The sequence below is a fragment of the Notolepis coatsorum genome (assembly GCF_963971535.1).
Source record: "Notolepis coatsorum genome assembly, chromosome: 7".
NCBI classification, from domain to species: Eukaryota; Metazoa; Chordata; class Actinopteri; order Aulopiformes; family Paralepididae; genus Notolepis; species Notolepis coatsorum.
Genome location: NC_140171.1, coordinates 154446183 through 154469779, shown reverse-complemented (window position 1 = coordinate 154469779; position 23597 = coordinate 154446183). Strand labels below are relative to the sequence as shown.

Here is a 23597-nt window from a genome sequence, read left to right as displayed (position 1 = left end):
TTAACACAGTTAAACAAAAGTAAAAACAATACATAATAAGTTATAACCATCAGGGGGACCCTGATGTAAACAAGACAAACGTCTTTCTCAGGTCTGCATCCCCTTAACAATTGTATGTATTGAGCCATACTGTATTGTACCCATTCTGCAATCTGTTAAATAAAGTTTTCATTCATTCATTCAAGGAGAAGTTAGAAGCCTAGAGGCTTATCGAGAACTTCCCCTGTTTTATAAAATCAAACATACAAAAATATACATATTATAAAATACCAGAATACATTCAAAAGATACGTGTTAATACAAACATGCATACACACAGTACATACATGCATGTACTGTATACAGCGTACATATACATAATAATATAACAACCCACCCACCTGCCTACAAACCTACCCACCCACATAACCAAATGCATACCTACATGCATGACCTATTTATCTATCTACTACTTTTGGATATGAGAATTTTTTTGTAGTTTGCTTAAAAAATAAGCAGAGATGGAGATTTCCTCAGTATAGGATCAGCTGCATTCCAAAGATTGGACCCTCTATACCTCACTGAGAACTGCCTAAGTGAAGTACCACAATAAGGTATATGCAGGTCCTGGACTGACGTGTAGCATATGAATGAACATCTGAATTAAAAGAAGAAAGAAAAATTAAAACCATTTGGTAGATTGTGATCATAAATGCATTTGTACACAAATATACATATCTATAAAGAATTAACCTCAGACAGTCAGAATGTTTAGTTTCTTGAAAAGAGGAGCAGATGGTTCAAATCGATCTATCGATCTACGAGGGTTGCCAGTCTAACAAATCTTTTTTGAAGTAAAATAATTTTTTTAAGATGAGATGAATGAGTGCTAGCCCATATTATGTTACAATAAGATATGTAAGGAAAGATAAGACTATAATACAGGATTAAAAACAACTTCTATTTATCAATGAACACACCTTCCTAATTATACCTACTGACTTCATTGCTTTTTTTAAAACATGATCAATGTGTTTTTTCCAATTGAGTTTATCATCAACTAAGATCCCTAAAAACTTTGTTGAAGTTACTTGTTTGATTTCGGTGTTACTTATTAATAGCTTTGCCTCCTTTTTCGAATAACTTTTACCTTTATTACAAAATACAATAAAATTAGATTTTTCTACATTTAACGATAGCTTATTAGTCTGGAACCAATCTGAGACACAAGATAAACCATCATTGGCTTCCCTAATTAATACTGCAAAATTCTCATGTGACATTATAATGTTGGTGTCATCAGCAAACAAGATCGAGAATACTCTAGGTCTAGGAGATACTAGGGGTGGAACGGTACGCATTCGAACCGTGTACCGAACAATACACACATGCCCCGAACCGCGGAGGTCGTACCGAACGGTACACATTCGGGGCATGTGTGTATTGTTCGGTTATATATAACGTTACGTTAGCTATGAGCTAACTAACTTTAGCCGCGAGCTAACTAATGTTAGCCGCAAGCTAACCGTGGAAACGCTCACAGAGAAGTGACTCCACGACACCAGTTCGATTAGTGGGGAAGGGGGGTATATTGATGAGTTAATACTTTGACAAATGTTGCCTATATTTTTCAGTCAGTTCGGTCTTTGTGTGCCAAACATTATTAAAGGTAAACCTTTTTTTTTACCAAATAAATGAGAAGCATGTTTAAATCAGCAATGCCTCCCCTCTTGCTGTACCAAAATCTCTCCTAGCTCTAACCGTCACTGTCAAAATAATGTGCCTGATGTCAAATGGCCTCATTCTTTCAGTTTTTGCATGACTACGTCCTTGAGAATAACTGAAAAGTTGGATTATTTTTAGGCTATATATCTTATGTTGATGTATGGTATTTTTGGAGTGTTACATTTAAAAGAAAAATTAAAAACAACGTATACCGAACCGAAAACCGTAAACCTAAAACCGTGATACGAACCGAACCGTCGATTTTATGAACCGTTCCACCCCTAGGAGATACCCAAGCAAAATCATGTATATAAATCAAAAATAAAAGGGGGCCAAGTATAGAGCCCTGAGGAACCCCACAGACTAGCTTTGCCCTGTCAGAGTCATCGCTATTAATGGAAACAAACTGTTATTATAAAGATAGTCACTGAGCCATTTAATCACGTCGCCAGCCAAACCATACCTCTGAAGCTTTGATATAAGTATTTTATGGTCCACAGTATCAAATGCTTTGGATAGATCCAGAAATATACCAATTGAAAATTGCTTATTGTCTAGTGCATCTGTGATTCTATCTATGAACTGTAAGAGAGCCATGTAAGTAGAGTGTTTTTGTCTGAAACCATATTAATAATAATAATAAATTTATTTTATATAGCGCCTTACATTAGGAATCTCAAAGCGCTTTACATACATGATATTATAGCATACAGACAAACAGTACAGGGACAAACACAGTACATGAACTTTCACAATGACGACATAGTAGGATTAATACAGAGAGAGGGAGACAACTTAGAGACAAGACATAGAACATTTTTAAATAAATAATAATACTAAAGTATAGGTCTGTACAGATGTGAAAATGTAAGTGATGCATGGGGTTGGGGGGTCAGGAGTGTGGGTATGCAAGTTTCAACAGGTGGGTTTTGAGGTGGGACTTAAATGGGACTTACATTTCTACAGATGGGGCTTCTTTGATGTGTAATGGGAGTTGATTCCAGAGTCGGGGAGCAGCGGAGGAGAATGATTTGTTTTCTGTGGATTTAAGGCGGTAGTGTGGTGTGCTCAGAAGGGCTAAGTTGGATGAGCGGAGTGAGCGGGAGGGAGTGTAGTGTTGAAGAAGGTTGTAGATGTAATCAGGTGCTAGGGAGTGGAGGGCTTTGCAAGTGAGGAGACAGATCTTAAGTCAATCCTATACTTGACAGGGAGCCAGTGAAGTGAGGAGAGGACAGGTGTGATGTGGGAGAATTTGGGGCAGCGGGTGATCATGCCGGCTGAGGTGTTCTGAATTAGTTGAAGTTTATGGAGGGATTTAGATGTTGAGCCAATGAGTAATGCATTACAGTAATCTAGACGGTAGAAAATGAGGGCATGAACCAGCTTTTCAGTGTCGGAGGGGGACAGTAGTGGTCTAATGCGTGAAATGTTCCCGAGGTGAAAGTAGCATGTCTTGGTGATGTTGTTGATGTGTGGTTCGAATGTTAGTTTGGGGTCAAAAAGAACACCCACGTTTTTCACTGTGGGGGAGGGGAGGATAGAGTGGTTGTTGATGGATATGGAGCAGTCAGAGTTTTTACGGAGAAGGTGAGGTGTGCCCATTACAAGGATTTCAGTTTTAGTGCTATTGAGTTGGAGAAGGTTGTGGTTCATCCAGATTTTTATTTCAGAGAGGCAGGAGGAGAGGGCAATAGTAGCCGCAGTGGTGTCAGGAGGGGAGTGAATGTATAACTGTGTGTCATCGGCGTAGCAGTGGTATTGAAGACCATGTGTTCTGAAAATGTGGCAGAGGGGTAACATATAGAGGGAGAAGAGTATTGGACCAAGGACTGAGCCTTGGGGGACACCAGATGTAACAGGGAAAGAAGTTGAGGTATGACTGTCCATGGTAGTGAACTGGTGTCTGTCTGATAGATAGGAGTGAAATAGGTGGAGAGCTGAGCCTGTGATGCCAACTGTGTGTTCTAAACGGGAGAGTAGGATGTTGTGATCAATGGTGTCAAAAGCAGCGCTGAGGTCGAGGAGGATGAGTATGGAGAGAAAACTGGAATCTGAATTTAGCAGGATGTCGTTGGTGACTTTAACAAGAGCAGATTCTGTACTGTGATGTTTTCGGAAGCCTGCTTGAAAGGGTTCAAAAAGGGAGTTGTTCTCTAGGTGGGTGTGGAGCTGGTTGGAGATAATCTTTTCAAGTGTTTTGGATAGAAATGGTAGGTTGGAAATTGGTCTGTAATTACTGAGGGTATTGGGATCCAAATTGGGTTTCTTGATAAGGGGGGTGACAGCTGCTGTTTTCAGTAATGGGGGGGAAACACCAGATGAGAGGGATGTGTTGAAGATGTGTGTGATGGGGGGGCTGAGGGCAGAGAAGCAAGATTTTGTGAGAGAGGAGGGAATAGGGTCAAGGAGACATGTTGTGGGTTTGGATTGCATTATAGTCTTGGTGACAGTATCTGTAGAAACTTGAGTGAAGTGTGAGAGTTTGGTGCCTGTGAATATAGGATCTGGGGGGGGCTGGGTGTGCTGGGCGGTGTTGGCTAAGATATCTTTTCGAATGATGTCAACTTTGTTGATAAAAAAGTTCATGAAGAGGTTACATTGGTCAGTGGATGCTGGGAGTGTGGCTGGTTTACCTGGTGCAATGAGAGTGTTGATGGTGGAAAAAAGAGACCTGGGGTTGTTGCGGCATGTTTCAATCTGGGTGGCGTAGTATTGGGATCTGGCAGTTTGCAGGGCTTTAGAATAGGACTGTTGATGGGACTGATAGGCAAGGAGGTGGATATTTGAACCAGTTTGCAACCATTTGCGTTCAAGTCTGTCGACCAGTTGTTTTTAGGGAACGCAGTTCAGGGGTATACCAGGGAGCAGAGCGGGAAAAGGAGACTGTACGTGACTTTAGGGGGGCAGCTTTGTCTAGAATGGCGATGAGAGGTGTGTTATACAGTTGAACAGCATGGTTGGGGGAGTGAGATTGAAGCACATTTACAGAGGAGGTGATGTCATTGCACAGAATGGGGAGATTAACAGATTGTACATTGCGGAAAGTGATTATGCGTTTACCGTTAGTGAGTGGTAGAGGAATAGACAGATTAAAGCAAACAGCAAGGTGATCAGAGATTCCAAGTTCAGAGCTTGTGAGAGAAGTAATAGATAAACCAGATAAGCAGACTAGATCTAGGGTGTGGCCATGTTTGTGAGTTGGAAAATGTACACATTGTTGCAGATTGTAACAGTCAAGCAGGGAAAGAAATTATTTTGCCAGGTTGCAGTGTGAAGAGAGTAGACAGTAGTTCTGATAGTTCATTGTGAAAAACAGTGTTATTGGCTTTGGGGGGTCTATACACAAGAATGACAAGCACAGGGTTGGCAGGAGTTTTGAGGTGGAAAGCAAGACATTCAAATGAGGTGAATTCAGAAACAGTCATTGGAGTGAGTGAAATGCTGGATCGGTAAAAAATTGCTAATCCACCCCCACGTCCGTGGGAGCGTGATTTGATGTTCGTATAATATATTTGTAGCTAAGGGGCTACACAACCCTGACTGTATTTAAATGTTAGATTAGACCACTACTAGAATATTAATTAGCCAGACATTAAAGGTACACAAAATGGTGGACACTCTATTAACTGAGAGGGGACAGTGATACAAAGTTAAATAATCACTTTAATGTCAATAGCAAACATACATATAATATATATAGCGCAGATCTCCTGTTACTAATAGAATGTCAATGCAATAATGTCAGAGGTAAGTATAGTCCTGGACTACTAGTACCCGACCGCCGGAGCTCTGAATGGAGTGAGAAGGAGTGAACAGCCCGGGGAAAACAAGATGGCGGATGGAGACGATATTCTCTGAGTTCCTACTCCAGAGAGTTGCAGACCAACGTGGGATAATCCTGTCGTCGCTGGTTAGGGGGGGTCTCGTACGGACCTGGTTCCTGTATTCCAAGCGCCCGATGGCAGGATTAATAGCTAATATTCCAAACGCCCGTTGGCATGGTCGCTAGCTAGTTAGACCTCGTATGCTAAGGCTAACCCGCATGTAGTCCGTAATAGGTCGTTGAATCAAGAACGCAGCTGGGTTCAGCTAGAAGTCTCTCAACATTACGTCCTTATTTGCCCGTCTGCAAATCTACAGAGATGGCTATTTACTTCACTTCGCTCGAACAAGTCAATCTACTTGGCGAATGGTGGCTCGACAATATTATAGTGGTATCTAATTAGCTGTACAGCTTTCTATCAAGATACGTTGCTTGCCGTCTGGTTTACTGCTGCACCAAACGTTTCTTCTCTCTCACACTCTCTGCCCGGGCATGTTCCAAAACCCTGCGCATGCGCTCACGCTGTCTACGGCGTTAAGAATGGAACATATACAAAGAAGCGAATGATAAATACTGTTAGGTAAATAGACGACGTGAAAATATATATCTTATATATATAAACAATATATAAGGTATACAAAATAATAAACGTGGACTTTATGTGTTAATCTGGACCTTCAGAACAGCCGCCCCCTAATTAGTCGGAACCTAATTAGCAAATAAAATTTGGGGCACAGATTAATATCAAAGGTCAAGTCAATTTCTCCATAATGGGCTATGGGGAGTTGGAAGTAATCTATAAAGTCGATGGGTTATCGTCGTCGTCAGGGGGGTCAGGGAACGCAGGAAGCTCTATCAACTTAGCTACTGGTCTGGTATAAGTCCGCCCTTGGACGATGACCTCTGCCGCTCTGACCTTCCCATCCGAACCATTGATTACTCGGCTCACACGGCCGGCTGGCCACGTAGCTCGGGGTAGTGACTGGTCTATGATCATCACGACGGTCCCCACGGTCAGGTTGTCCCTGTCTTTCACCCATTTCTGGCGGGCTTGAAGGGAGGGTAAGTAGTGTAGGAGGAAGCGGGCCCAAAACTGGTCGGCCAGTACTTGGCTGTGTCTCCACATTCTCCGTCCGCTCATCTCGTCCTGTCTGTACACAGTCTGAGGAAGGGCAGGGTCCAGCCGCCCCATCAAGAGGTAGTTTGGGGTGATGGGATAGACGTCAGCTACGTCGCTTGAAACGTAGCCGAGGGGCTTGGAGTTCAGAACTCCCTCAATCTCGGTGAGGACCGTAGCCAGGACTTCATCGCCCACTGTCTGGGCTCCAAGTACGGTGTACATAGCGGTCTTTATTGATCGGACCTCTCTCTCCCACGTTCCCCCGAAATGGGGAGCATTCGGTGGATTGAACTGGAAGGTGACCTGCGCCGGGGCAAGGCGAATCTTGAGTTCTTCACCCATGTTCAGGAAGCTCGCTCTCAGTTCCGTGTCTCCTCCTCGGAAATTTGTCCCTTGGTCTGACAATAGCACTGAGGGGGTCCCTCTCCTCGCTTGGAACCTCCGGAATGACATGAGGAACGAGTCTGTACTCATCGACTGGAGGAGCTCAATGTGAACAGCTCTGGTGGTCATGCATTTATACACGATGCCCCACCTCTTCTCTGTTCCTCTTCCTCTCTTGACATTGAATGGGCCGAAGCAGTCCACGCCCGTGGAGTGGAAGGCCCGCTCGCCGACTCGGAGGCGGCAGGGAGGCAGGTCTGCCATCTTCGGGATAATAGGCTGTGCCCTCCACTTGCGACAGGTCGGGCAAGTTCGTTGGAATCGGCGTACAGCTTCTCTCCCTTGGAGTATCCAGAAGCGCCGTCGGATCTCGGCAAAGACTCGCTCGGTCCCCGCGTGGCACACCACCTCGTCGTATTTCTGAATGATCAGGTCGGTTACCCTGTGTCGGCTGCTTAGGACGATGGGATGCTTAACATCCTCGGCCAAGTCCGGGGCCTGTCTCAACCGACCACCCACCCTGATGAGGCCCTGGGCGTCGATTTCTGGGGCTAAGGTGAGGAGTCGACTGTCTGAGGGGACTGGCTTTGCCCTTATCAAACACTCCATTTCCTCTGGGAAAGAGTCTCTCTGCGCCCTCTGCAGCACAAGAAGTTCCGCTTCCTTGTAGGCAGATGCACTGAGGTCTGTGGTGGGGGGGAGCTCCGGGTGGTGCCATAGGAATGTCCTTTTTTGGGCACTCTCCAGAGTTTGACAGTCGTCTAGGTCCGGGCCCGTTGGAGCCGGGGCTTGACTCAGCCCGCAGAACATGGACTTTTTTATTTCTGACTCGTCTTGGTTCGCATCCCGCGGTGTTGAGATAGGCCACTTCTCCTCCGGGAGTCTGAGGAACTCTGGGCCATCACTGTTAGGACGGGTGAGGTCGGCTAGGGACATCCCCCGTGTGATGACATCCGCTGGGTTCTGCTTGGTGTCAACATATCTCCAACATTCCGCTCCTACCAGGTCTTGGATTTCCGATACTCGGACGCCTACGAACACTTTGTACCGGCAGGAGGCGGACTGGATCCAGGTGATCACAGTCATAGAGTCTGACCATAGGATGATCTCACGCACCGGTATGGTGAGTTCACTTTGCACCATTTTGGCGAGTTGCGCGCCTACCAGAGCTGCGCAGAGCTCTAGTCGCGGAATCGACTGCTGCTTGCGGGGAGCAATCCTCGAACGGGCCAGGACGAAGGCTACGTGGACTTCTCCCTCTTCTCGAGCTCTCAGGTAGGCCACTGATCCGTACGCCACTTCAGAGGCGTCGCTGAAGACGTGCAGGTCTATCTGACACGTCTCCAGTCGCACGGTAGGGGGAAAGTAGCTTCGCGGGATGGCAACCTCGCGAAGTAAGACAAGTTCATCCTCCCACTCTCTCCATGTGGTGGCTAGGTGCTCGGGTATGGGGTCATCCCAGCCCTGCTCCTTGGCCCACAATTCTCTCACCAGCATCTTCGCCCGGGTGGTGTAGGGGAGATTGTACCCCATAGGGTCGTACTGGCTGGCGAGTGTTCGGTACACACTCCGCCGAGTGGTCAGTCTAGTCGTGGACGTCTCCTGGTCCGTCCTCAGAGGTGTGTGCCGGTAGTGAAGCGAGTCCGTCTTAAAGCGCCAGACGAGACCCAGAGTCATCTCTTGCGCTTCGCCTGGGGTGTGCGCCATCCAGGTCTCGCTGCTAGCGGCCTTAGTCTCTGGAGGGAGGTGCCGGAGAACTTGAGGGTCGCTACTGGCCCACTGTCGGAGGTCGAATCCACCTTTGGCTAACGAAGCCCGTAGCTTCATCAGGATGCTCTCTGCTTCTTCTGGCGTTGATACGCTCTGTAGACAGTTGTCCACGTAGAAACTTCGTTCCACGCTGTGTCGAACATCATCGTCAGCTCCGGGGTCTTCGGCCACGTGCTTCTGTAACGCGAACGTGGCGCAGCACGGGCTGCAGGTGGTGCCGAAGGGGAGTACCTCCCATTGGTATATCGAGGGTTGTTCGTCGTCGAGCCTCTCCCTCCACAGAAACCTCAGTAAAGGCTTGTCTTCCTCCATCAGTCGAACTTGTAAGAACATCCCCTTGATGTCGCCGCTGATGGCCACTTTGTCCTGACGAAAGCGTATCAGGACGCAGAGGAGGGAGGGTCCAAGTGTAGGACCGGGCAGGAGCTGGCGATTCAGATTCTGCTGTCCAATCTGATGACTGCAATTGAACACAATGCGGTTTTTTCCGTTGTGGGTGACATTGTGGTGGGGCACGTACCAGGACTCTGTCGTCCCTTCTGCCTCGTGGTCATCGATTTTCTTTATGTGGCCGGCCGTTACCAGCTTCTCGATCTCGGCGCGATAGATCGTTGCTTGTGGGGGGTTCTTGGCGAGGCGCCGCTCGGTGCTCTGTAGGTAGTGGTGCGTCGCTCCCTTAGGCACGTGCAGAGTGGGCATCCCTTCTCGCCTCAAGAGTGGGGTCGCGTACCTTAGCACTCCGTCGACCTCGACCCTAGTAGTCTTCTGCTCTAGTAGAGCGATGGCATACTTGTCCTCCTTGGACCGAACCATCTTCCGTTCGTTCTTGAATGGCAGCGCATCTAGCGTCCATAACCTCTCAACGTGCTGTAGGAGAGTGGGGTCTGTGTCGCTCGCCTTGGTGTAAAGGCAGCGTGTGGACGTTGGTCGGCTGGAAGGCCCGGAGAGGGGGCCCTGGAGCGTCCACACCAGCCGGGTCTTAACCGCGGCTGGGCATCCTCTGGGTCCGATGTGGACCGCATCAGTAGGGACAATGAGGTCCGCGTGGTCGGACCCAATGAGTAGGGTGGGTGTGGCGCCGCTGATAGGCGGTATGGGCAATGGACCTGTCTCAAAACCCTGCCCTCTTTTCTTGATCCTCCAATCACAGCTGTCGCTTACCTCTGACTTCCTCGTACAAACAAAGTTTGTACGAGGAAGTCCGAGGTAAGCGACAGCTGTGATTGGAGGATCAAGAAAAGGGGCAGGGTTTGAGACAGGTCTATTGGCGTAGGTGGTCGTACTTTTCCCTCAGCTGTGGGATGGGGTAATCGTAGCGTGACAAGCCTATGTCGTAGCTCGTGAACGCCTTGCTGATGGCGTACCGCTTCTCAGGCTGGTCGATCGCTGCAATGGTGAACGAGACGCTTTCACCTTTGATTGTCTTTAAGTCTCGACGAATGGTACGGAGAGTCATGGTCTCCTCGGGACCCCGCAGGTCCAACTGGGTCGCGGCGGAGGCGAGGAGGAGTGTCTTCTCCGACCCGTCGTCGAGGACGGCGTAGGTGTCGAGTACCTTGTCCCCGTGACTGAGGAGTACTCGTACCACCTTGAGGAGCACTCTGGAGCTCCCACTCTTCGCGGGGTCGATGTAGAGTACTTCTGCTCTCGAGTTCATTAGTGGAGCTGGGTTCCGCTTGTTGCTCTCGTGCAGTGCTTCGAGGTGAGCGCCGTCACACTTGCCACACTTCTTCTTAAGGTGGCATTCTGCTGCCATGTGGCCGCACGCGCAGCGGAAGCAGCGGTGGTTAGCCTTAATCCACTGACTTACTGGTGGTCAGTTTCTTGAATGCGTCGCACTGTGACAGCCAGTGTTCACTGTCGCAGTATTGACATGCGATCTTCCATTTCCCCTTGGAGCGGGGGTTGTGACTCTTCTGCCGTGACACCGACTCGGCCTGGTGCATCACTGTGATGGGCCTGCTTTGGTCTTTAGCCCTCCTCTGTCCCTCTTTAAAGTTCGAGCCACCCCATGCAAAGGTGTCAATCCTTAGGCTGCTAACCTCCCTGGCTAGGAAGTCAGCAAGATCCAACAGTGACTGTTCTGGGGCATTCGGGTCACGGTAGTTTCGTTGCCGCCGAAAACGTTCTTGGCGGAATGGGGGGAGCTTCTCTAATATGCGCTCCACGTTGGAGTTGGCGTACAGCTCGTACATCCCCTTCTCTCGTTGGGACCCGAGCATCCCTACTAGGGACTGTACTTTGACGGATAGGTCATCCAGGGCTCGGTTGTCTTTAGCCGGGGGGAGGCGTTCGATCTCACGTATCTCCTGAATGACATAATCCCACGTACGTCCGTAACGTCCGTCGAGGGCAGCCAGGGCGTCAAAATAGGGAGTTTGTGAATTGGAGTATGCCAGCGCAATGTTGTGCGCTCTAGTTACCATGAGATGTTTAAGGAGGATGGCGTACTTGTATCGCTCGTCCTGTACTCCTGACATGATTGTCTCTAGGCACATACGCAACTCGGTATACTGCGCTCGGTCTTCTCTGGTGAAGTCTGGGAATGTGGGTGTCCCAATGTAGGGTGCCATGGAGGGCTGCGACACTGACACACGTTGGGGGAGGGGCGTTCTCGGCGAGGTGCCCTCGACGTGATGATCTCCGGGAGCTCCGGGTGGAAAAATGGGGAGTTACATTCTGGAGCGCTTGCGCCATCATTTGTGCTTGTAGGCGGTCTCGTTCTGCCTCGCGCTGCGCATTGACACGGTCTCGTTCTGCCTCGCGCTGCGCATGGACGCGTTCGCGCTCCATGTTTACTTCAGCCTGGAGGCGCCTCTCTTCCACTCTGAGATGTTCATGCTCACTCTCTCGTTGCGCCTGGAGGCGGTCCCTTTCGGCCTGCAGGCGCCTCTCTTCCACTCTGAGATGTTCACGCTCACTCTCGCATTGCGCCTGGAGGCGGTCCCTTTCAGCCGAGGCGGTTATCGTGGCGATCAGGACTTGCGCTAGCCTCCTATCGGCCCCGCTTGGGGATGACGCTGATGACCTTGATTCGGAGCTGCCTGGGCTGGGCGGCGACCTGGTCTTCTCACGCGCTCTGAGGTCCATCTCGGGGGCGCGGTACTCTGTGGGTCTAGTCAAGTCATGCCTCGCTTGTCCCCCCCGGTAAGCTAAGTTAGTTTCACTTAAACTAGCTTGGGTCTCTACATCTAGGGTTGACTCCTCTGTAAGGTTGGGCATGCTTGAGCTACCAATGTTATCCCTGCTTAGCATCCTCTTGGATAAGCTAGGAGGTAAATCTACAGCGTAGCCCTCCAGGAAGGGAGGGGGCTGACGCTGGCGCCTAGGGCGCTCTAATGGGGGAGATCTGGTTGGGGAGTGTCCGCCGCTGGCCATATTATCACTGATATTATCACTGATACCCTCCGGCTCGAAGGACCAATTGTAGCTAAGGGGCTACACAACCCTGACTGTATTTAAATGTTAGATTAGACCACTACTAGAATATTAATTAGCCAGACATTAAAAGGTACACAAAATGGCGGACACTCTATTAACTGAGAGGGGACAGTGATACAAAGTTAAATAATCACTTTAATGTTAATAGCAAACATACATATTATATATAGCGCAGATCTCCTGTTACTAATAGAATGTCAATGCAATAATGTCAGAGGTAAGTATAGTCCTGGACTACTAGTACCCGACTGCCGGAGCTCTGAATGGAGTGAGAAGGAGTGAACAGCCCGGGGAAAGCAAGATGGCGGATGGAGACGATATTCCTACTCCAGAGAGTTGCAGACCAACGTGGGATAATCCTGTCGTCGCTGGTTAGGGGGGGTCTCGTACGGACCTGGTTCCTGTATTCCAAGCGCCCGATGGCAGGATTAATAGCTAATATTCCAAACGCCCGTTGGCATGGTCGCTAGCTAGTTAGCCCTCGTATGCTAAGGCTAACCCGCATGTAGTCCGTAATAGGTCGTTGAATCAAGAACGCAGCTGGGTTCAGCTAGAAGTCTCTCAACATTACGTCCTTATTTGCCCGTCTGCAAATCTACAGAGATGGCTATTTACTTCACTTCGCTCGAACAAGTCACTCTACTTGGCTAATGGTGGCTCGACAATATTATAGTGGTATCTAATTAGCTGTACAGCTTTCTATCAAGATACGTTGCTTGCCGTCTGGTTTACTGCTGCACCAAACGTTTCTTCTCTCTCACACTCTCTGCCCGGGCATGTTCCAAAACCCTGCGCATGCACTCACGCTGTCTACGGCGTTAAGAATGGAACATATACAAAGAAGCGAATGATAAATACTGTTAGGTAAATAGACGACGTGAAAATATATATCTTATATATATAAACAATATATAAGGTATACAAAATAATAAACGTGGACTTTATGTGTTAATCTGGACCTTCAGAACAATATTGATGTTTGTATATAATATATTATTGTCATTAACACATTCCCACGCCATTGGCTATCTGCCAGCACTATAACCCTATGGAGATGTTTACCTTCTTTGCTAAATTGTATTGCTATATTGACATTACTATGGCCCATTCAACATCGATTATCTATCGTTCAGGATGTGGGAATGTTATATTTTTTCATTCATACATTGTTGTGTTAATACCTTCGAGAATATAAGTATGTTTTTAATCTTTTCTGCTGTAATTCCAAAAACAGTAGTTATAGGCCCTGAAGCATAATAGATTATCGATTGGCGTTTCTTTCCCATACACGCTATATTAAAAAATTCAAATGTATATGATCGGTATACATTATGCTTCATCATGCGTGGAGGAAAGGGGGGGGGGTCGTTTATAATTCCTTGATCGTCAGTAACGGCTTTATTTACTATGGGTTGATATATTGATCAGACTGTTTGCAGTGAAATGAATAAACAATCGGGTTGAAAATAACGTTACTGCCCTCTTACCGTGCGCCGATGAGACTGGAGGAGAAAGATCCCAATTATTCGACGGCGATCGCCTAGATCCATTTCCGGTTTGTATGGCGCAATAAACGCCGAAATCATATCGATTATTGCGTTAGGGCAGCGATCCATATGCACACCAGTGTTTGTCTGTAGTCCCGTAGCGAGATGTGACTGCCGGAAGAATTTCCTCGACGCACCAATGACACTATCCGGTTTTGAGTGTGTAACTCGCCCGACCATCCACCAGGCGGCGGTATTGAGGCGTTGCAGTCCCATTTAGGGTCCCGCTGCAGCACCGGGGGTTGGGTGGATGAATTATGAATGCCATGGCAAAAAAATTAAATATTGATCTAAAAAACGCTGTACAGCGATGTCAACAGGACAGTACTACTTGCTGACCGACAACATTTAAAACTGGTAATGACAAGTGTGACATAACGCTTTTTTTCCTCTCTTACAGCCGGAGCTCCTCTCACAGAACGGTCCCGGAGAGGTAAATGAAATGTTGTTGTTCTCACCATGCACACATTATTACAAATAATTATTAATTCTTTGAGTTAGTGGAATCCTGCAAAGTGGAAGAAATGGCCAACAGTTCTCTATAAATCAAGTCGATTGAGAACAGTAACATCTTTGTGTACTATTCTTTCTTCTTTTTGTAAGTCAAGTATAGCTACTGTGAGATCTGTGTCTTTCTTGGTAGATCGATACTGTAGCAACCAGCCAAGTCAGAGCAAGGACATTTAGTTAAGTTAGCTTTGGCTTCGTGAAGTCTGTTTTTCTCCACTAGGAAATTATACAACGGATGCAGCCTTTAACCGATCACTCTTCTATGCGAGATAAGCTGTCTTAAGTGGTGTCACTTAACCTTGTTATTGCCAGCTAATACACCTGTGTTAACTGTTCCACATCTGTTCAACATCTGCCTTGACAGCTTGTGAGTTGCTGATTTAAAAACAAGGAAAAATATTTTTCTATATATATATATATATATTTCTTTTTAACAACTATTTGAAAATCGATGCCCATCCCTACTAATGGGAGCTTTGCGTTCTATTTATTTGTTCCTATGACAGATCGGGAGTGGTCTGTCGGGTGAAATACTGCAACAGCCTGCCCGACATCCCCTTCAATCCCAAATTCATCACATATCCATTTGACCAGCACAGGTAATAATAATGTCCTCATTACTTAACCACGCTCTCCCATATTCACTGCAATTCTCAGACTAGACTTCAATGTGGGCGGACGGACTCTGGACATTGGCTCGGCATTTGTGCGTGTGTTTCTCGACAGGTTTGTGCAGTATAAAGCCAACCCTTTAGAGAAGCAGCACAAGCACAAGCACAAGCTTCTGACCGAGCCAGACCTAGGCGTCACCATTGACCTGATCAACCCAGACACCTACAAAATAGACCCCAGCAGTAAGTCTGGGCCTCTGGGAGCTCGACATTCTTACTTTTATCATCTTCCCCAACCCGAGACTACGGCCGTTAATTGATTCCTTTCCTTTTTCCTTCTTTCTTTCATTATTTCAGTTCTGTTGGATCCGGCGGATGAGAAGCTGTTGGAAGAGGACATCCAGGCACCGGCCAGTTCTAAGAGGTGAGTAGTACTATGATCTTGACGACACTGAACCAGGATCTTAACTTAACCTCTTAACAGGCACCCAGAAAAGTGGACTTTTTTTTTACTTGAACTTGAGGACTGCATACTTTTTTTAATACTTATAGCACATGCATGAGCCTGGTCTCTTTTGAAAGATAACATTATGAAGTTACTAATGCAAAAAAAGGAAAATCACTTTTAGTGTTAATGAAATGGAGTAACAGAGGTCTGAACTTGAGTTGAACTGGTGTACTCACATTTTTCTGTAGTGGTTGCAAGATTCCAATATTCCAGCATAGAGGTATAAGCTGTAAAACACAGCAGTTCCATAGCCTGTTTTATAATTTTTTTTTATAAAAATCCTTTCAGAAATGGGTCTTTGAGAGACGACAGAGTAAAACCGAAGCAAAAGAAAAACCGTTCCAAAATCCATTTCCTCATCCACCGCTGCGTGTTCTGAAGTCGGATTCACTTCCCGTTTTCGCTCGTCAACTTTCCACTAGTTCCCTTATTTGCACCCCCCTCACGTGGGGTATAGTTGGAAAGGTACACTCATTGGCAACAACGCTGACTAATCATTTTCGCCATCAGCGGATGATTGGCAGTTCTGGAGCGTCTGGAGTCCGGGGTGGTCATCTGACGCGTGGCGCCATAAACGTTGCGCATTCAGAAATGGGTCAAAATGGAGATATTGGCAATTTGTAGTCCTTTGAGATGTTATGTATATGTCTCGTTATTTGCTAAACTTAATATGACTTGTAAAATATGTTAATTGTTAGATTGCCAGACTGTATTATTTTCTTCGCTGTGTGAAAAACTACAGCGTCTGAGGGGGGTGGCCACTGGCTGAGTACCCTCTGTCTCGGGTGTCGGAGAGGAGAAGCACATACATGGTCAACGCCAACAGAGGTATAACTTTTCCCACTTTCAAGTATCCTGGAACAACACCTGTTTCCAGGGAGAGTGAAAAAACGTGGTTCAATGGCGCAATTATTGAAGGTAATACCTCTTTAAGACTACTTTTAATATTATCATAACCTGCTGCCGAGTTATTTTTTATTTAAAATAATATTTTGTATTTCTTCAGAGGTAGGTGGTTCAAATATAGACATAGATGGGTACTACTGATCTTGAATCTTGTCAAGTGGACAGTTATTTGTGCTCTACACAACTACACTATTTTTTATTTAAAATAATATTTTGTATTTCTTCAGAGGTAGGTGGTTCAAATATAGACATAGATGGGTACTACTGACCTTGAATCTTGTCAAGTGGACAGTTATTTGTGCTCTACACAACTGTGCACTACACAACAACAACCACCAAACGCACATAGCACACACATCCACACGCACACACTCACTTTAAACAGACACACTGTAGCACCCACTCCACACACCTTATAGCACACACCCACTTTAAACAAACACACTGTAGCACCCACTCCCCACACTTTATATTTATTGATGAAGGATTGCACTACAACTCGTACACCTTACTGTAAATTGTACCTAAATTGTACCTCATCCCATTTCTGCTTTGCACTATATAGTATTGTACATTAGTACACTGCATAGTATTGTATATTATATGGTAACTCAGAACATTGTACATATGTCTATACCGAACACTGTGACCTCATTTTCTTCTTCTAAATTACATGCTATACTATGTTATTTGATACTATCTTGTCTAGCACAGTCTCTGGAGCGTAACAGTAAGAAGCATTTTGTATGAAAGTATTCTGTACTTCTGTATGACAACTATTAAAGAAACTTGAACTTGAAACTCTTAATATTTCTAGCCAAGGAAATTCCAATGTTTACAAAATAATTATTGAAACCATTTGCAATCTCTGATGAGTTTGTGTATGTTCCATTTCCATCCACAAAAGTAGATGGAAATGAAACAGCATGCCTTTTTTTATTAAGTAATTGATTTATGACATTTCATGTGGATTTTATGTCGCTGGCAGCTTCTTTAAATTTATCGGAATAATATGTCTTTTTTGCTGCACGAAGCAAGTATGTAAATTTCTTTTTGAATTTTTTGTAAACATCTGAATTTAAAGGGGTCGGGCTAGTCACAAACTTTTTGCATAATTTGTTTTTCTTCTTTGCAGATTTCAGCAAGCCAGAAGTAAACCATGGTTAGCATTCCTTTTTGACTGATGTCCCTTTATTATATGTAATGTAAGGAAAGCATTTTTTAAATGAGGAATTAAATATTTGTGAAAATGTTTGATATGCCAATTCACACTCTTCACTCTCTCTCTCTCTCTCTCTCTCTCCCTCTCTCACACTCTTCTCTCTCCCTCTCTCACACTCTTCTCTCTCTCACACTCTTCACTCTCTCTCTCTCTCTCTCTCTCACTCTTCTCTCTCTCTCTCACACACTCTCTCTCTCTCTCTCTCTCTCTCTCTCTCTCTCTCTCTCTCTCTCTCTCTCTCTCTCTCTCTCTCTCTCTCTCTCTCTCTCTCTCTCTCCCTCTCACACACTCTTCTCTCACACACTCTTCTCTCTCTCTCACACACTCTTTTCTCTCTCTCTCTCCCTCTCCCTCTCCCTCTCCCTCTCACTTGTTGATGCGTCCCCCATAGCGGCGCTGGGGCCCCCACACCGGGTGCTGATAGAGGGCCAGGAACAGGAGTGCGGAGCCCGTCAGCAGCAGCAGCAGCACCAGCCTCTGCCTGGGCACACAGCTCAGAGACAGCAGGGACACGCTGCAGTACCAGGAGGCTGGCAGGCAGGAGAAGCGGATCCTGCAACACAACACATGGCACAGCATGCCCAGGGTTAACCTGTGGTAGTGAAAGGGTTAACCATCTGTATTGTGGTAGTGAAAGGGTTAACCTTCTGTAGTGTGGTAGTGAAAGGTTAACCTTCTGTAGTGTGGTAATGAAAGGTTAACCTTCTGTAGTGTGGTAGTGAAAGGTTAACCTTCTGTAGTGTGGTAGTGAAAGGTTAACCTTCTGTAGTGTGGTAGTGAAAGGTTAACCTTCTGTAGTGTGGTAGTGAAAGGTTAACCTTCTGTAGTGTGGTAGTGAAAGGTTAACCTTCTGTAGGGTGGTAGTGAAAGGGTTAACCTTCTGTAGTGTGGTAGTGAAAGGTTAACCTTCTGTAGGGTGGTAGTGAAAGGGTTAACCTTCTGTAGTGTGGTAATGAAAGGTTAACCTTCTGTAGTGTGGTAGTGAAAGGGTTAACCTTCTGTAGTGTGGTAATGAAAGGTTAACCTTCTGTAGTGTGGTAGTGAAAGGTTAACCTTCTGTAGTGTGGTAGAGAAAGGTTAACCTTCTGTAGTGTGGTAGTGAAAGGGTTAACCGTCTGTAGTGTGGTAGTGAAAGGTTAACCTTATGGAGAGTGGTAGTGAAAGGGTTAACCTTCTTACATTTGTGTAGGGCTGAGTGATTTGGAAATAATAATATTGAATTATAATCAAATCCATTATTTTGACCAATATTTATCATTATTCCCATTTTCATTGTAAAACAGTAAAATTATCATTTGCAGGGATCTGTACCAAACAACAATGTTTTCACGAGTCGAAACACGGCACCACTAGGCTATATTGTGATGCAAGTATTTTGAATGATTGATTATTACAGTTTGCATATCTCCACTACAAATTGGATCGAACATTGAGAGTGTCACTCAGTATAAATGATCTTGGAGAAATGTACAATTAATAAATACTAAGAGACAATCTTGTCAGCAAGCTGTGTCCAAAAAGTGGCTTCTTTTACAGAAACAAAACCAGCTTCCCTGTGATCAGTAGTAGGAGAAGGAACGTTGAGGTAGTTGTCCTTATCAGTGTCCTCTCTCTCCCAGCTATAGCACCCGTATGATAACGTGGGTCGGTCTTTACTGAACAAACATCTGTTTATCTCCAAGGCCCTCGTCGGCAAGCTACTGTACCACCGTATATATTATATTATATATTCCACTGATGCTGGAACTGGAACTTTGGACCCGTCTACAGTAACTCGGCCAAATGACTGGCTTATGATTAACCCTTTCACTACCACACTACAGAAGGTTAACCCTTTCACTACCACACTACAGAAGGTTAACCATTTCACTACCACACTACAGAAGGTTAACCCTTTCACTGCCACACTACAGAAGGTTAACCTTTCACTACCACACTACAGACGGTTAACCCTTTCACTACCACACTACAGAAGGTTAACCTTTCACTACCACACTACAGAAGGTTAACCCTTTCACTACCACACTACAGACGGTTAACCCTTTCACTACCACACTACAGAAGGTTAACCTTTCACTACCACACTACAGAAGGTTAACCCTTTCACTACCACACTACAGAAGGTTAACCCTTTCACTACCACACTACAGATGGTTAACCCTTTCACTACCACACTACAGAAGGTTAACTACCACACTACAGAAGGTTAACCTTTCACTACCACACTACAGAAGGTTAACCTTTCACTACCACACTACAGAAGGTTAACCCTTTCACTACCACACTACAGAAGGTTAACCTTTCACTACCACACTACAGAAGGTTAACCCTTTCACTGCTACACTACAGAAGGTTAACCTTTCACTACCACACTACAGAAGGTTAACCCTTTCACTACCACACTACAGAAGGTTAACCCTTTCACTACCACACTACAGGTTAACCTTTTCACAGCGACAATACAGAAGGTTAACCCTTTCACTACCACACTACAGAAGGTTAACCCTTTCACAGTGACAATACAGAAGGTTAACCCTTTCACTACCACACTACAGAAGGTTAACCCTTTCACTACCACACTACAGAAGGTTAACCCTTTCACTACCACACTACAGAAGGTTAACCCTTTCACTACCACACTACAGAAGGTTAACCTTTCACTACCACACTACAGAATGTTAACCTTTCACTACCACACTACAAAAGGTTAACCCTTTCACTACTACACTACAGAAGGTTAACCCTTTCACTACCACACTACAGAAGGTTAACCCTTTCACTACCACACTACAGAAGGTTAACCCTTTCACTACCACACTACAGAAGGATAACCTTTCACTACCACACTACAGAAGGTTAACCCTTTCACTACCACACTACAGAAGGTTAACCTTTCACTACAACACTACAGAAGGTTAACCCTTTCACTACCACACTACAGAAGGTTAACCCTTTCACAGCGACAATACAGAAGGTTTTGTCCGTATTTCATTGTTTTTATTATGTTTTATTGCTGCCTAATGTAATCTTGGCATTATTGAAAACGAGGGCTACTCTTAACTCATTCGGCGCCAGCTATTAGTCGGGGCCCGCTGTAGCTAGGCCACGCTTTAAACGATAGGACTGCGTCACCTTGTTTGTAGAGCTATAACTATATTCTATATTATAGCTATGGATACAATACTATGGCCCATTTGACATCAGGATCAAGCTAAAATTGATGTCAGATCGTTCTTACCTGTGATCGGGAGTATTCCAAAAATAATATTCCAATTGTTTGATCGCCATCTGGTACATCCAATGTCCATTTGGTCCACGGCATAATCCACCACAACATATGGATCTGGGATATTTGACGTGCTTCAATGGAACCGGGAGAACGGCTGCCCTCGCCCGACAAGGAAACATGAAACCGGAGACGTTTGGCCATTACACAGGCCAAGATACAAGGTTACAAAGGGTGCTCGATATCACCCGTCTAGCGGGATGCGGCCGGTATTGCACTTTGGCAACCTCAGACTCATTCCCTATAGTAACAAAGAGGTCCGTGGATGAATAATGAATACAAATATTGAATAAAGGAATAAACTACCAAAACCCGAGAAATCTCGGGTCTGGCGCCCAACGCATGGCGAGTTAACCCCGGGATATCTCGGGTCTGGCGTCAAATGTATACCCGACAATAAAAGTTTATTTTTTTTTTATCTACTTTTTTCTCCCCATTTTCTATTTTTTTCTCCCTTCCCCAATTTCGTATTGTCCAATTCTACCCTCCCCTGTCTCGAACGTTGGTAGGCCATGCCTCCCACAAGCCGGCTGCAATGTGGACGAAGCCTTGCATCACGTGTCCCCTCCGGTACTCGAGGAGGCAGCCGTCGCATCTTTTCACCTGCACAGCGCGATCTCTCAGCGGCGAGGGTCTGCGTGGGAGGGACACGCCGCCCCCGTTGCTTCCTGATTCTACTGCGCAGGCGCACCAACCGACCTGTAGGAGTCGCTGTCCACAACGTCCGATCCCCACCCACCAGCTTCCCACCCCCTAACACTGCCAATTGTATTAGTATGAACGACCAGCCAAGCTGGTAGCAACGCTCGAACCCAGCATCTCCTGCGTTGGTGGCGAGCGCCTTGCCCACTGCGCCACCTAGCCGCCCCTCCCGACAATAAAAGGTTTTGTAATCTTCTCTGCCCTTTTTACTACAGTATGGTTACATTGTGTCCTAGTATGTCTTAGTCTGTATACGAATCAAGTGCAATTTTCCCAACAGTGTAGAAAACTCAACGTGTGTCTCGCCTGTCGATGTGACTGAAGATCAGAGCGCAGGCCGACCACAACTGGACAAGACAAGTTCCCAAATCCATGGAATAGTTTCACGCCGACGTATTATATACAATACATTGCTCATGTCGAGGAAGAGGCAACTACTCAGCGTGGCCTAAACATGCTCTGTTGGGCAACTTAGCTCGATTTCAACCCCATTCCCAATATTTTAATAGTTTTAGTCGGTGGGAGGACAACAGACCATAAGGCCTACAGTACAACAATGAGGAAAGTTAAACACAATAAGACATGTTGTTACCTTCCTATAATAATACTGTAATTGTTACCACACAGACCCCAGGCACATGGGGTTCCGAGGGCTGGCACAGAATCATTTTTCATTCTTTTTTTTGTTCAATTTTGATCAATATTCTTCTCACCTGTTCATTGGAGGATTAACACAACTGTCCAGAGTCACACAAGCTATACAAATGGATGCAAAGCCTAAAAAAAAACTATTAGTGCAATATTGTAATGCACAATTAGTTAACGTTACCTTGCCATATGTCAAGCACGGGGACACTACAGCTGTCACCTCATGGTGTGGGAGACACCTGTTCACCTGAGAGAGAGAGAGAGAGAGAGAGAGAGAGAGAGAGAGAGAGAGAGAGAGAGAGAGAGAGAGAGAGAGAGAGAGAGAATCCACTATCCACTATCCAGGTCTGGTCTAGTCAAATTGTCTATAGCCTAACCTGATAATACATAAAGAGAATATGAATGCAAGTCTTGGGCTGCTGGTGGTGTGTTATAATAACAGACGACATTCATGTACTTCGGCCAGTGTATCTGTCCCGTTATGTAATCTGTGTGCAGCTGACCAGCTACCATTAGCTTTGTGATAATAGCATGTCGAGGCCACAGGACACAGATCCGCACCCAATAATAATAATACAGGCCACATACACTTCGATAATCAGATTGAAATGTGTTGTCTAAATACACCACACAGGTACAGTATAACGAAAATAAGTTTTCACAGTAACACAGTACAGTGCAGTAGTCATACACAATGTGCAGGTGATCAAACAGGATGTAAAATATATAAACGAGCACCACTGAGTAATAGTGATGACAATCAGATGTATGTGTATAAGGTTGTAGTATTATTGTGTACAGTGATCTGCGTTTGTCTACACAGCTCTGACGTCACTTGGAGTGGTTAGCTGGTTACTTACTGTGTTGATACAAAACAACCTAAAGACGCGGCCTGTCCGGTCCCATGGTTACCGTGCCTCCAGGTTCACAAACCCGCTCCAAACCCAAACAACCCCGTTCACAAACCCGCTCCCGACTGAGATTACAGATGGTTTCTGGTTGACGAGGGAATAGTAGGCGATAAAAAAAATAAAAAAAAACGCGTGATTTTTTTCCCCGTAGCCTATGTAGTGGTTACTTCCTGGTCTTTACGAAACCAAGCCGCATTTCTCGGAGACGCTCTCTGATTGGCATTGACTGACGCTCTCCGAGAAATGCGGCTTGGTTTCGTAAGCACGCAGGGAGGTGTAGTGGTTACTTCCTGGTCTATAGGGAGGTGTGCGTGATTTTTTTCCCGTAGCCTTTGTGTGCGAAGACGCTCTCTGATTGGCTAGCCGAGTAGAGCGAAGACCCTCTCTGATTGGTTTAGCGCCGAAGGGTCTCTTCCGCCTTGTACATATATTCTCTGCTTCAAAGTGGTTATGCATAGCGATAAATACATATTCATAGCATCACATTAGTATTTAGATAAGCCA

At 45.7% G+C, this 23597-nt stretch overlaps 1 protein-coding gene across 2 annotated transcripts in view; it reads right to left on the bottom strand.

Moving 5' to 3' along the window:
- LOC311231869 (ectonucleoside triphosphate diphosphohydrolase 7-like) overlaps positions 1-23119 on the bottom strand; it is a gene marked incomplete at its 3' end in the record, with an annotated part of 80938 nt that extends 57819 nt beyond the window's left edge. For both annotated transcript variants that reach the window (XM_084318494.1, XM_084318495.1), the window contains exons 1-3: positions 23043-23119; positions 22364-22429; positions 17917-18099 (exon numbers count right to left, since the gene is read on the bottom strand). In XM_084318494.1, coding sequence (XP_084174620.1) covers positions 17917-18099; positions 22364-22371 — 191 coding nt within the window. In that variant the 5' untranslated portion in view covers positions 22372-22429; positions 23043-23119. The remainder of the gene's footprint in view (positions 1-17916; positions 18100-22363; positions 22430-23042) is intronic.
- Between the last annotated feature and the right edge of the window lie 478 nt (positions 23120-23597).